Here is an 11,051-nt window from a genome sequence, read left to right on the forward strand (position 1 = left end):
CTTCTTGGGCTCCACAGGGTCAATGGCGGCTGCTTCTCGTGTGGCCTTGTCCACCAGCAAGTAGCCATAGTTGTCCGACAACAGCGGCACCACCACAGCCTCCATGTTGTGCGTTGTTGTTGGTTGATGATTGTGATTGATGACTGTGATTACGACATACGACAGCATAAAATGGTCTCAAAATGTATGTTTCGCACAAGGTTTCCTGCCGAATGCGCATTTAGACGAGCGGTGTTCTGCATATCCACCGGTGAACACGACCGCGGCACACAAGACAACCAAACACCACCGCCACCATGTCGTCCATCGCCAAGACTCGTGATGGTGAGTGAGTGTGTGTGTGTGTGTGTGTGTGTGTGTGTGCTGTGCGAACGTGCGCTGCTTCCCTCTTGCCTTGTCTCTGGGCTTGTCTCTTGCCTTTTCTCTTGCCTTGGTTTGAAAGCGGCTCTCTTGCCCATGGGTTTTGTTCGTTGTACACTGTGGCGTAGCCAAACCTCGTGTCTTGGTTCTTGTGTGCTGTGCTCGCCAGACACAATCACGTCGCTTGTCACACACCTCACATGTCACAACTCCCACACAACCACAACCACACGAACACACACCCACACATAACAACAACGCACAACAACGCACAACAACCACCTGCCGCCATGGCCATGCTCACCACCACACCACCACCACCACCACCACCAGAAATCGAGGATGAGGTTGCGCGGATGCAAGCCAGCCGCGCCCAAGCCGCGCAGAGCGCTGACAATGCCAACCGCGTGAGCATGGCCTCCGCAGGTGGCTACGACGGCGATGTGGCAGGGTCGCAGAGCTTTGCCACATCCATCTCCACCATGGACGAGGATGCCGACGACGACGACGCGTCCAACTTTGAACGCGCCAGCAGATCCACTGGCGCTGTGCAGCGGCTGGTGGACAGCGTTCGCCTGCAGGGCGAGGAGCAGGACCCCTTTGCTGACAGCAAGAAGAAGACCATCCGCGACCGCGAGTCCGACTACCAGCTGCAGCGCTTCAACCGCATGATCTCGCCCGAGCGCGCAGACCCGTTTGCTGCCGACGCAACCCCACGCCCGCACGACCGCACATACGCAGACGTCATGCAGGACTCCATGGTTGAGAACGAGCAGAAGCTTGTCATGCGCAAGATCCAACAGAAGCAGCGCGAGGAAGAAGAGAAGAAGAAGGAAGAAGAACAGCAGCAGCAGCAGCAACAGCAACAGCAACAGCAACAACGACAGGAAGCTCAGAAAGAGCAGCCGCAGGCAACGCCCGATTCCGGCGTGACCACCGCGTCGACGTCCTCCGGTACAGGCATGGCGTCGCGATGGGATGCAACGCCTGTGCGGCCCGAGAGTGGCAGCGGCGCGGGCGCGTCCCGGTGGGATGACGAGGGCACTCCTGCACGCAAGAAGTCGCGGTGGGACCAGACGCCAGCCGCTGCCGGCACGGGTCGCCGCAGGAGCAGGTGGGACGAGACGCCAAAGGACGCCATGGGCGCAGCCACCGCCGCCACGCCAAATTTTGCTGCAATGAGCACGCCCATGGCCATGGGCATGGCCACGCCAACGCCGGGCCAGATGGGGGCGATGACCCCCGACCAGCGGCAGCGCGTGCGGTGGGAGAAGGACATGGACGAGCGCAACCGCCCGCTCTCCGATGAGGACCTCGACATGATGCTGCCGACAGAAGGGTTCAAGATCCTGGAGCCGCCGGCGTCGTACCAGCCCATCCGCACGCCGTCGCGGCGCATCTACTCGACGCCCACGCCCATGAGTGGCATGGCCGGGTTCAGCATCCCGCTGGAGGACAAGGCGGCCAAGGCAAGCGACCTGGGTCTGCCCACGCTCGCCGACGAGTCGCTGCCGTCGCTCAAGCCCGAGGACGAGGCCCACTTTGCCAAGCTGATGCAGGACGTGGACGAGGGCCAGCTCGACGCCGACGCGCGCAAGGAGCGGGCGATTATGAAGCTGCTGCTGCGCATCAAGAACGGCACGCCGCCCATGCGCAAGACGGCGCTGCGGCAGATCACAGACAAGGCGCGCGAGTTTGGGCCCGGCCCGCTGTTCAACCAGATTCTGCCACTGCTCATGTCGCCGTCACTGGAGGACCAGGAGCGCCACTTTCTGGTGAAGGTCATTGACCGCATCCTGTACAAGCTCGACGACCTGGTGCGCCCGTATGTGCACAAGATCCTGGTGGTGATTGAGCCGCTGCTGATTGACGAGGACTACTATGCGCGCGTTGAGGGCCGCGAGATCATCTCCAACCTGGCAAAGGCCGCCGGCCTCGCCAGCATGATCTCCGTCATGCGTCCAGACATTGACAACGTGGATGAGTACGTGCGCAACATCACTGCGCGCGCGTTTGCGGTGGTGGCCTCTGCGCTCGGCATTCCCTCGCTGCTGCCCTTCCTCAAGGCCGTGTGCCGGTCCAAGAAGTCGTGGCAGGCGCGCCACACGGGCATCAAGATTGTGCAGCAGATTGCGGTGCTCATGGGCTGTGCTGTGCTGCCGCACCTGCGCAACCTGGTCAAGATTGTGGAGCACGGCCTGCAGGACAACGAGCCCAAGGTCAAGACCATCACCGCGCTCGCCCTCGCTGCGCTGGCAGAGTCGGCTGCGCCGTACGGCATTGAGTCCTTTGATCAGGTCCTGCTGCCGCTGTACCACGGCATCAGCCAGCAGCGCTCCAAGGCCCTCGCCGCGTTTCTCAAGGCGATTGGCTTCATCATCCCACTCATGGACCCGGACGCAGCAAACTACTACACAAGGTCGGGTGGTGCCAGCAACGTTGGCTCCCGGGGCGGGGGGGAGGGCAGGTGATAGGGGGCGTTTGCGAGCTGTTGTGTGTGCGTGTGTGTGTGTGCGTGTGTGTGTGTGTGTGTTTGGTCGAGCGCGAGACCTCGTTCCTTGAGCCGTTTCATGGATTCTACTCTACTGTTGCTTTGTTTCTCACGCCCACTCCCCTCACCGTTTCGTGTGCTTTGGTCGTGCTGACCCAGGGAAGTGATGGGCGTTTTGATCCGAGAATTCCAATCCCCGGATGACGAGATGAAGAAGATTGTGCTTAAGGTACGGTCTTGTCGTGGTCTTGTTGTCGTTGTTGTTGACGTGTGGCACATGAGAACGTGTCGTCGTGTATGCGAGCACAGAGCGTCGCATGTGATGCCATTGCTATTGGAGGGCATGTCTTCGCGTCCTCACCTACACTCTTCCTGAGTCACACCAATCACCAATAATCACAAACCGTCACAATCGCACAAAATACTCACGGTTGTGGCCACCACCATCACTCAACTTCTCCATCTCCGTCTCCCCCACCTTCATCCTCACCCAAACACAACACACTGGCGTGCAGGTTGTGAAGCAGTGTTGCGGAACCGACGGCGTGGACGCCGCGTACATCCGGGACGAAATTCTGCCGCACTTTTTCAAGCATTTCTGGAACGTGCGCATGTCGCTGGACCGCCGCAACTACGCGCAGCTTGTGGAGACGACGGTGGAGCTGGCCAACAAGGTTGGCGCGCCTGAGATGGTGTCTCGCCTTGTCAACGACCTCAATGACGAGAACGAGGGCTATCGTAAGATGGTCGTCGACGCAATCGACAAGGTACGCTTGGATTCACCCTTCAGGGCGTGTTGTGTTGCTGTGTGTGTGTGGGGGGGGGGAGGGGAGGGGGATTGCTTGTTGCTTTTGTACTATCTTGTGATCTGTGCTCGTGGGTGCTGCATTTTATGCTTGGGCTCGGCACTGGCCACATTGATTGTCAGAATGACGGGCATCTCACCATGTTTGTTTGTCTCCTTGCTTGCTCTTCTTTCTGCGGTTGCTCCGTCTCTCTATGTCTCCATATCTGTGTCTGTCTCTGTCTGTCTGTCTGGCTGGCTGGCTGGCTGGCTGTCTGGCTGTCTGTCCGTCTATTTGTCTGGCTGTCTGGCTGTCTATCTCTGTCTGGCTGTCTGTGCAGATTCTGCGCAACCTTGGGGCGGCGGACATTGACAAGGAGCTTGAGCGGCAGCTGATGGAGAGCATGCTGTTTGCCTTCCAGGAGCAGACGACGGAGGACGATGTGCTCCTCAACGGCTTTGGCAGCGTCGTCAACGCTCTTGGGAAGCGCACGCGCGACTACCTCCCACAGATCTGCGGTACCATCCTCTGGCGCCTCAACAACAAATCTGCAAAGGTGCGTTGCTGTTAGTGCTTTGTTGCGTGCTTTGTTGCGTGCTTCTGCGTTCATGTGTTTCTGCTGCTTTACTTGTGTTGCGTTTGATACTGTTCTACTTGTGTGTTGCTGTGATGGTGCGATGGGCTGTGGTCCACGTTCAAGCTGCACGCTGCCGCGTTCGCCAGCATTTAATGTGTGATATGCCAATCCCCCGCCCCCAAACACAAAGCGACACCACATCTCACATGTGTCCACACATCGTGCGTCAGGTGCGCCAACAAGCGGCCGACCTCGTGTCGCGCATTGCGGTGGTGATGAACGACTGCGGAGAGATTAAGCTGATGAACAACCTGGGCGTTGTGCTGTACGAGTACCTTGGTGAAGAGTATCCAGAGGTGCTTGGCTCCATCCTTGGCGCCCTCAAGTCCCTCGTCAACGTCATTGGTGCGTAGCATCACGTGGTTGTGGTGTGTCTTGTACAGGCCTGTCATTTTACATTGTACATGTGCACGTGTGTGCGTGGGTTGTGTATTGTGTGCTTGCGTTGTGTATTGTGTGCTTGCGTGTGCTTGAGCGCTTTTGCGTGTTCTTGTGTGTTCTTGCGTGTGTTTGAGCGCTTGCGTGTGCTTGCGTGTGCTTGCGTGTGCTTGTGTGGGTCGTTGGAAGTGGACGGAAAAGTGGACGGAAGGTGGTGGACACATGTGTGCACATTGTGTCTCATCCAATCCAAGCTCACCCTGTTGTGCATCACTCATGTTCTAACAACCCACCTCGCTCTTGGACTTGACACCACCACCACCACCACCACCACCGTTGCCACATCAGGTATGGAGCGCATGCAGCCGCCCGTGAAGGACCTGCTGCCGCGCCTGACGCCCATCCTGAAGAACAGGCACGAGAAGGTGCAGGAGAACTGCATTGACCTCGTGGGCCGCATTGCCGATCGCGGCCCCGAATACGTCTCTCCAAAGGAGTGGATGCGCATCTGCTTCGAGGTGCGTTCAATGTGTGCGTGTGTTTGGGTGTTTGTGTGTTTGTGTGTTTGTGTGCGTGTGCGCGTGTGTGGTAGTGTGTCGTCCTGTGTAGTGTTGCAGCTTGTAATGCGCGCGCGAACGTGAACGATGCAGTGTGTTCTTGCGAATGCGAATTCAATTATTTTTGCTCACACCGATACTTGCCCGTCGCGACGCGTGTGCGTTTCTGCTGCCTGCAGTTGCTGGAGTTGCTGAAGGCGCACAAGAAGGCAATTCGGCGCGCAACCGTCAACACGTTTGGCTACATTGCCAAGGCCATTGGCCCCCAGGATGTGCTGGCAACCCTGCTCAACAACCTCAAAGTGCAGGAGCGACAGCTGCGCGTGTGCACAACTGTGGCCATCGCCATTGTTGCCGAGACGTGCTCCCCTTTTACCGTCCTCCCTGGTCTGATGAACGAATACCGCGTCCCTGAGCTCAACGTGCAGGTGCGTGTGTGCATGTGCGTGTCTTTTCATTTGTGTACGTGTTTGCGTGTGCGTGCGTGTATGTTCATGCCTGTGCGTCCTTGTGTATGTGCGTGTCTTATTGTGTCTGACTGAAAACGTGCGCTCACCTACGAACAAACCCAATGTGCATGTGCATATGCATGTGCCTCTCTCTCACTCTCTCACTCTCACTCACTCACTCACTCTCTCTCACTCTCACTCTCTCTCTCACTCTCTCACTCTCACTCACTCACTCACTCACTCACTCACTCACTCACTCACTCACTCACTCACACACACACACACACACACACACACACACACACACACACACTCTCTCTCTCTCTCTCTCTCTCTCTCTCTCTCTCTCTCCCTCTCTCCCTCTCCATGTGATCGTTTACAGAATGGCGTGCTCAAGTCGCTGTCGTTCCTGTTTGAGTACATTGGTGAGATGGGCAAGGACTACATCTATGCCGTCACACCGCTCCTGCAGGACGCCCTCATGGACCGCGACGCCGTGCACAGACAGGTGCGTTTGTTTCCTTGCATGTATGTGTGTGTGTGCGTGCGTGTGTGGGTGTATGTATGTGTGCGTGTGCGTGCGTGTATGTGTGTATGTGTGTGTGCGTGCGTGTGTGCATATGTGTGTGTGTGTATGAGTGCATATGTGTGCATGCGTGTGCGTTGTACGCAGATGTGTGCGTGCGTGTCCGAGCCGTTTCGCCCTGAAGAGTTGCCACTTTGTCACATACTTGTTTGTTGTCGTTGGCTGCGTTTGAAACACGTGCCAATATCCTCACCTTGCCGCGACGCCGCTCACACCACCTCCATCATCACTGCATTGCAGACTGCTTGCACGGCCATCAAGCACATGTCGCTCGGCGTGTATGGCTTTGGCAATGAGGATGCGCTCACGCATCTCCTCAACTTTGTCTGGCCCAACATCTTCGAGGTGTGTATGCGACGTAGGCGCCGTGGTCACTGTTGTTTTTGTTGGTTGCCTTGTGGCTCACCTGTGTTCCAAAAACGTGATCGTTGTTTAGAAGTGCTTGTTTTGTCGACGAAACAGCGTCTGCGCATGCACACTGCAGCACCTTAATCATGTGACGACTGCGGGCGCTCACCCACACCTACCTGACACACATGGACGGTGGATGCTGTATTGTTTTGCGTGTGCACAGACGTCGCCGCACGTGATCAACGCTGTGATGGATGCAATTGGTGGCCTTCGCGTTGCGCTCGGCCCATCCCGCATCCTCTCATACACACTCCAGGGCCTGTTTCACCCAGCAAGAAAGGTGTGAATGTGTGTGTGTGTGGTGTGTGTGGTGTGTGTGGTGTGTGTGGTGTGTGTGTGTGTGTGTGTGTGTGTGTGTGTGTGTGTGTGTGTGTGTGTGTGTGTGTGTGTGTGTGTGTGTGTGTGTGCGTCAGTTGCGCATCATGACCCAGTTCGTGTGGACACGCAGCCCTGTCCGTCCCCCGTCGTCCCCCGTCTACACCCGTCCTGTTTCTGCTCCTCTCTTCTTCACTCACGTCCTCTCCCTTCATCCCCAACTTTTGGCAGGTGCGGCAAGTGTACTGGAAAATCTACAACACGCTCTACATTGGCTGCCAGGACGCCCTTGTTGCGTATTATCCCTCGTTTGATGACGAGAACAAGCGCTCATACCGCCGCCGCGAACTGGAATATGTCTTGTAGACGTCCGTGTGTGTATGCGTTGTGTGCACCTTTACATTCGGTGCAGGCGGTGGTTCACGTGGCGTCTTTTGTCAAGTTGTCACATCCCCTCCCTTCTTGATCTCCTTGCCCTTGTTTCTCCCTCTCTCGTGAAAGTGAATGAACCTACTTCCTCAAACATCGCGTTGGTAAAGCACGCACACGCGCACGCACACCCACACAAAAAGTCTCGTCCGCGTTGAAAGCCACCTTGAAGGGTTTAATCTGTACCGACATGAACCGTGCAGAAGGAACAACCAATCAACAACCACACAACCACCACCACACAGCCGCGCACATGGTTATGGTGGCGGTCTCACACATGCAACAGGCCGTCTACGACGCAATGGTGACCTCGAAGTTGACATCGGGGTCAATGTTGATGTGAGTGATGTCGCGCACGTGAGCGCTGGTCGCAACAAAGTCGATCAGGCGCTTGTGGATACGCAGAGAGTAGCGGTCCCAGGTCTTGGAACCCTCACCGCAAGGGGTCTTACGGGTCGTGATCTTGAGGTTCTGTGCACATCAAAAGTTACAGGCAGCACAAGCGGCAGGGGTGCCAAGGCGACAAAAGGCGTGAATTACATGGCCAAAGAATGTATGCATGGTGTGTGTGTGTGTGTGTGTGTGTGTGTGTTGGAGGGGGGGGGATACGCAAGCATTGTGTTGTGTGTGCTTGCTGGGTTCGGCAATCAAGAACCGACAAGGCAAAACAACCACAGCCACTCCAATAGAGCAGTGGCCACAACAGCCGTGCCTCTACATAAACACCACCATAAATGGGCTAGTTCAGCTGCAACACAAGCGCTAACAAGCAGCAAGCCCAGGACATCACCACACGTCCTGCAAACGGGAGCAGCAGCGAAGCAGACTTACGCGGGTGGGCATGCGGACGGGGCCCTTGACGTTGATGTTCTTGCCCTTGGCGTTACCGAGAATCTCGGCGCACACCTTCTCGAGCTTCTTGGGGAAAGAAGAGGTGAGGGTCATACGAATGCGGTGGTGCTTCGTGTCCTCGACGCCTTGCTTGTGCTGTGTGTTTCGAAAAGGAGAGGGACGGAGAGAACGAGAAAGAGAGAAAGAGAGAGAAAAGGAGGGGCGAGGGGGAACAGCAAACAAAGGAGAAGAACACATTTGAAACAAGGGAAGAGAGCAAGAGAAAGCAGGGGTTGTGTGGAAGCAGGTGGGCAACAGCGTGAGAACCAGTATTCTTCGACAGCGCCGACGTTCGTGCATGTTTGAATGAGGTGGACATGCGACACATAGGACACTGATACAACAGCTGGTCTGGCAGGTAAAAAATCATCGGCTGACTGCTGCTGCTGATTCAAGTGCTAGAGTTGTAGAAGAGGGGGGGGAGGGGGTTGTGCGTGCACTGACACCCTCACCCACGCGCAACGACGCTGTGATCGGTGTCTGGTCGAAAGCACACGCCGTTGTGCATGCGTGTGCACAATCTCTGTCACTTCCTCAACCGCCTTGCACTTTGTTGTCATCATCGGCAGCAGCATCGGGCGCGAGTGGTGTCGGTGTGTCTCGTGGCACCATCATCATCACTAGTGTTCTGACCACGCACGTGACGGTGCAGAAGTACGTCTCTCTGGTACACGTGCTTGGGCCATCCTCGACACTTTGATGATAAGCAGCAACAGAAAAAATCACCACCCGCATCGCTAGCCGCCAAGCAGGTACACCTCACTCAATCATCAACCGCTGAATCATCGCCTGTGCATCGATGCCTTGTGGCTCGCTGTGGCTGTCTGCTTGCTGTGGCTGTTGGCTGAGGTCGCTTGCTGGTGCGGCTCGTTCGTTCGGTGGTTGGTTGCAGCAGCAGCTGAAAACTTCCCTCACGCGTACACAAGTGCACAGTGCACGCGCGCGAAGAGCGAAGACGGGCACATCCACATAACGTACAAACAGCAACACGAGGTACGCAACGCACCCACAAACAAACACACACACACACATTCACAGACATCAACACACATACAATCACAGACGCATACACAGCAACATTGACAGCAGCACCACAAGCGCACATATCCGCCCTTACCGCGCTCATGGTTGGTTGTTCGCCAGCGACAGGTGGTGATGGAAGGAAGGAAAAAGGCACAGCGCACACATGCACTGAATCTTGAAGCAAGCCACCCACAAATTCTCTGCGAGGTGTGAGTTTCCCACATAAAATATCACGAAAGAAAAATTGCAAATAAAAGGCACACCACAAATGAAACTGCGACTGAATTCAGGCGCGACAGTGCGTTCTCGAGGAGCGCGACAGCGCGACACACAAAAGTTTGGGCGTCCTCCTTTCAATGCACACGACATTCACGCACAACGTGCAACACTCACACACACACACTCACGCTTGCTTTGCTCCAACGCCAAGGCAGCCAGCGAGAGCCAGAACAATATCAACAAAGGAGGAGGAGAGGAAGAACAAACGCTGCGTTTGGGCCGATGGATGTGGAGGTTGAGGTGTTGGACGAGCATGGCGAGCCGCTGGTGATTCCGCCGTGGCCAGGCGGCATGAAGGCATGGGTGAATGAGCTGCCCAAGGTCGTTGATCCAGAGCACCCGCACCGCCTGCTCTACTCCAACCAACTCCTCGCCACCATTGGGTTCAGCCTCAGTATGAATGACACCATTGCGCACTTGCGCAGCGCCCTGGAGAAGGTACGCGTGTGTGTGAAGAGAGAGAGATAGATAGATAGATAGAGAGAGAGAGAGAGTGTGTGTGTGTGTGTGTTTGTTGTACATGTGTGTGAAGTATGTGCAAGTGTACGTGGCTGGGTGAATGTTCATGTGTATGCGTTCGTGTGTGCGCGTGAAGGCGCAACTGTACACATTCATGGCCTGCTGGGAAACACACCCATGCCACAGACATCCAACACCCATCCCACTCACAGCCTTGTCGTGTTCCATCCACACTTGCCCCTGCTGCAGGGCTTGCCATACTTTGATGACAAGCTGGCCGTTGGGCTGGTCATCAAGGAGTTCCGCTTCCTGGGCGAGCTGGTGTCCGAGACTGCAGTCTTGGGTGACCTTGATGTGAAGGTGGTCAGCACAGTTGAGTCACGGTCCTCCCTCGTCGGGCACAGGGACTGCCTGCAAGTGGTGACGCAGGTCGTCGTCCGCGTGTTCCTGCCAGACAAGTCGAAGCTGCTCGCTGTGACGCTGGACAACTTTGACCCAGCCACCCTCACCTGCGGCGACATCCTCAAGCGCCTGCAGTCGTTTCGCGACGTCATGCCAACCATGCGCCTGATTCGGGAGTATCCAACAGTTCGCCCGTTTATCTGCGACCAGAGCACACACGTCTACGGCTTTCCTGGCAAGGTGAGCAAGCTCAACCATGTGCACAACACACAATTGCATTCAAGGTGTATGTGTATGTGTGTGTGTGTCTGTGTGTGTGTGTGTTGTTGTTGTTGTTGTTGTTGGCGAGGACGGTAAGGATGTGCGATGCACTCCTTGCTCTGCGCCATGATTCACACTGCAACTGGCCCTCACTTCTCTGTTTCCCGCGCTCGCATCACGACGACGTGGTGCACCTTTACCAGCGAGACCGCGGGTTGTGGGTGCAGCGGGCCACATAAAGGCCCCTTGCAGCCATGCAAGCTCACGTCTCCACCCCCCGATCTGCCTTCCGTCTCGTCCGGCCAGAAGACACGGCGCATCTCAAAAAAAGAAGTGGG

General features: G+C 56.3%; 4 protein-coding genes across 4 annotated transcripts in view; 2 read left to right on the plus strand and 2 right to left on the minus strand.

The window, feature by feature from the left end:
* Nucleotides 1–116, minus strand: part of PTSG_03122 (uncharacterized protein) — a gene marked incomplete at its 3' end in the record, with an annotated part of 2,281 nt that extends 2,165 nt beyond the window's left edge. The window contains exon 1 of the mRNA XM_004995652.1: nucleotides 1–116. Coding sequence (XP_004995709.1) covers nucleotides 1–105 — 105 coding nt within the window. The 5' untranslated portion in view covers nucleotides 106–116.
* An 85-nt stretch (nucleotides 117–201) lies between these two features.
* Nucleotides 202–7,552, plus strand: PTSG_03123 (splicing factor 3b). Its single transcript, XM_004995653.1, has 12 exons — nucleotides 202–324; nucleotides 694–2,779; nucleotides 3,011–3,080; nucleotides 3,367–3,618; nucleotides 3,977–4,192; nucleotides 4,444–4,618; nucleotides 5,000–5,169; nucleotides 5,388–5,636; nucleotides 6,040–6,165; nucleotides 6,484–6,588; nucleotides 6,818–6,934; nucleotides 7,201–7,552. Exons 1-12 carry the CDS (start codon nucleotides 297–299, stop codon nucleotides 7,333–7,335), a joined length of 3,729 nt encoding a protein of 1,242 aa, XP_004995710.1. The 5' UTR covers nucleotides 202–296; the 3' UTR covers nucleotides 7,336–7,552.
* Nucleotides 7,553–7,559: 7 nt separating this feature from the next.
* Nucleotides 7,560–9,452, minus strand: PTSG_03124 (ribosomal protein S20). The gene is made up of 3 exons (XM_004995654.1): nucleotides 9,407–9,452; nucleotides 8,230–8,385; nucleotides 7,560–7,869 (listed from the first exon to the last, which is right to left on the minus strand). Exons 1-3 carry the CDS (start codon nucleotides 9,413–9,415, stop codon nucleotides 7,690–7,692), a joined length of 345 nt encoding a protein of 114 aa, XP_004995711.1. The 5' UTR covers nucleotides 9,416–9,452; the 3' UTR covers nucleotides 7,560–7,689.
* Nucleotides 9,453–9,813: 361 nt separating this feature from the next.
* PTSG_03125 (uncharacterized protein) overlaps nucleotides 9,814–11,051 on the plus strand; it is a gene marked incomplete at both ends in the record, with an annotated part of 6,050 nt that continues 4,812 nt past the window's right edge. Inside the window, 2 exons of the mRNA XM_004995655.1 lie at nucleotides 9,814–10,029; nucleotides 10,300–10,692. Of these exons, the coding sequence (XP_004995712.1) occupies nucleotides 9,814–10,029; nucleotides 10,300–10,692 (609 nt within the window). The remainder of the gene's footprint in view (nucleotides 10,030–10,299; nucleotides 10,693–11,051) is intronic.

Source organism: Salpingoeca rosetta (assembly GCF_000188695.1).
Source record: "Salpingoeca rosetta unplaced genomic scaffold supercont1.7, whole genome shotgun sequence".
NCBI classification, from domain to species: domain Eukaryota; class Choanoflagellata; order Craspedida; family Salpingoecidae; genus Salpingoeca; species Salpingoeca rosetta.

Bases quoted from the DNA above. Each gene is read 5' to 3' on its own strand.
- PTSG_03123 (XM_004995653.1), top strand. From the start codon at position 297: ATGTCGTCCATCGCCAAGACTCGTGATG. The intron at 325-693 runs GTGAGTGAGTGT...CACCACCACCAG, and splicing joins CATCGCCAAGACTCGTGATG to AAATCGAGGATGAGGTTGCG. The intron at 6,935-7,200 runs GTGTGAATGTGT...AACTTTTGGCAG, and splicing joins TGTTTCACCCAGCAAGAAAG to GTGCGGCAAGTGTACTGGAA.
- PTSG_03124 (XM_004995654.1), bottom strand. The intron at 7,870-8,229 runs GTAAGTCTGCTT...TGATGTGCACAG, and splicing joins CCGTCCGCATGCCCACCCGC to AACCTCAAGATCACGACCCG.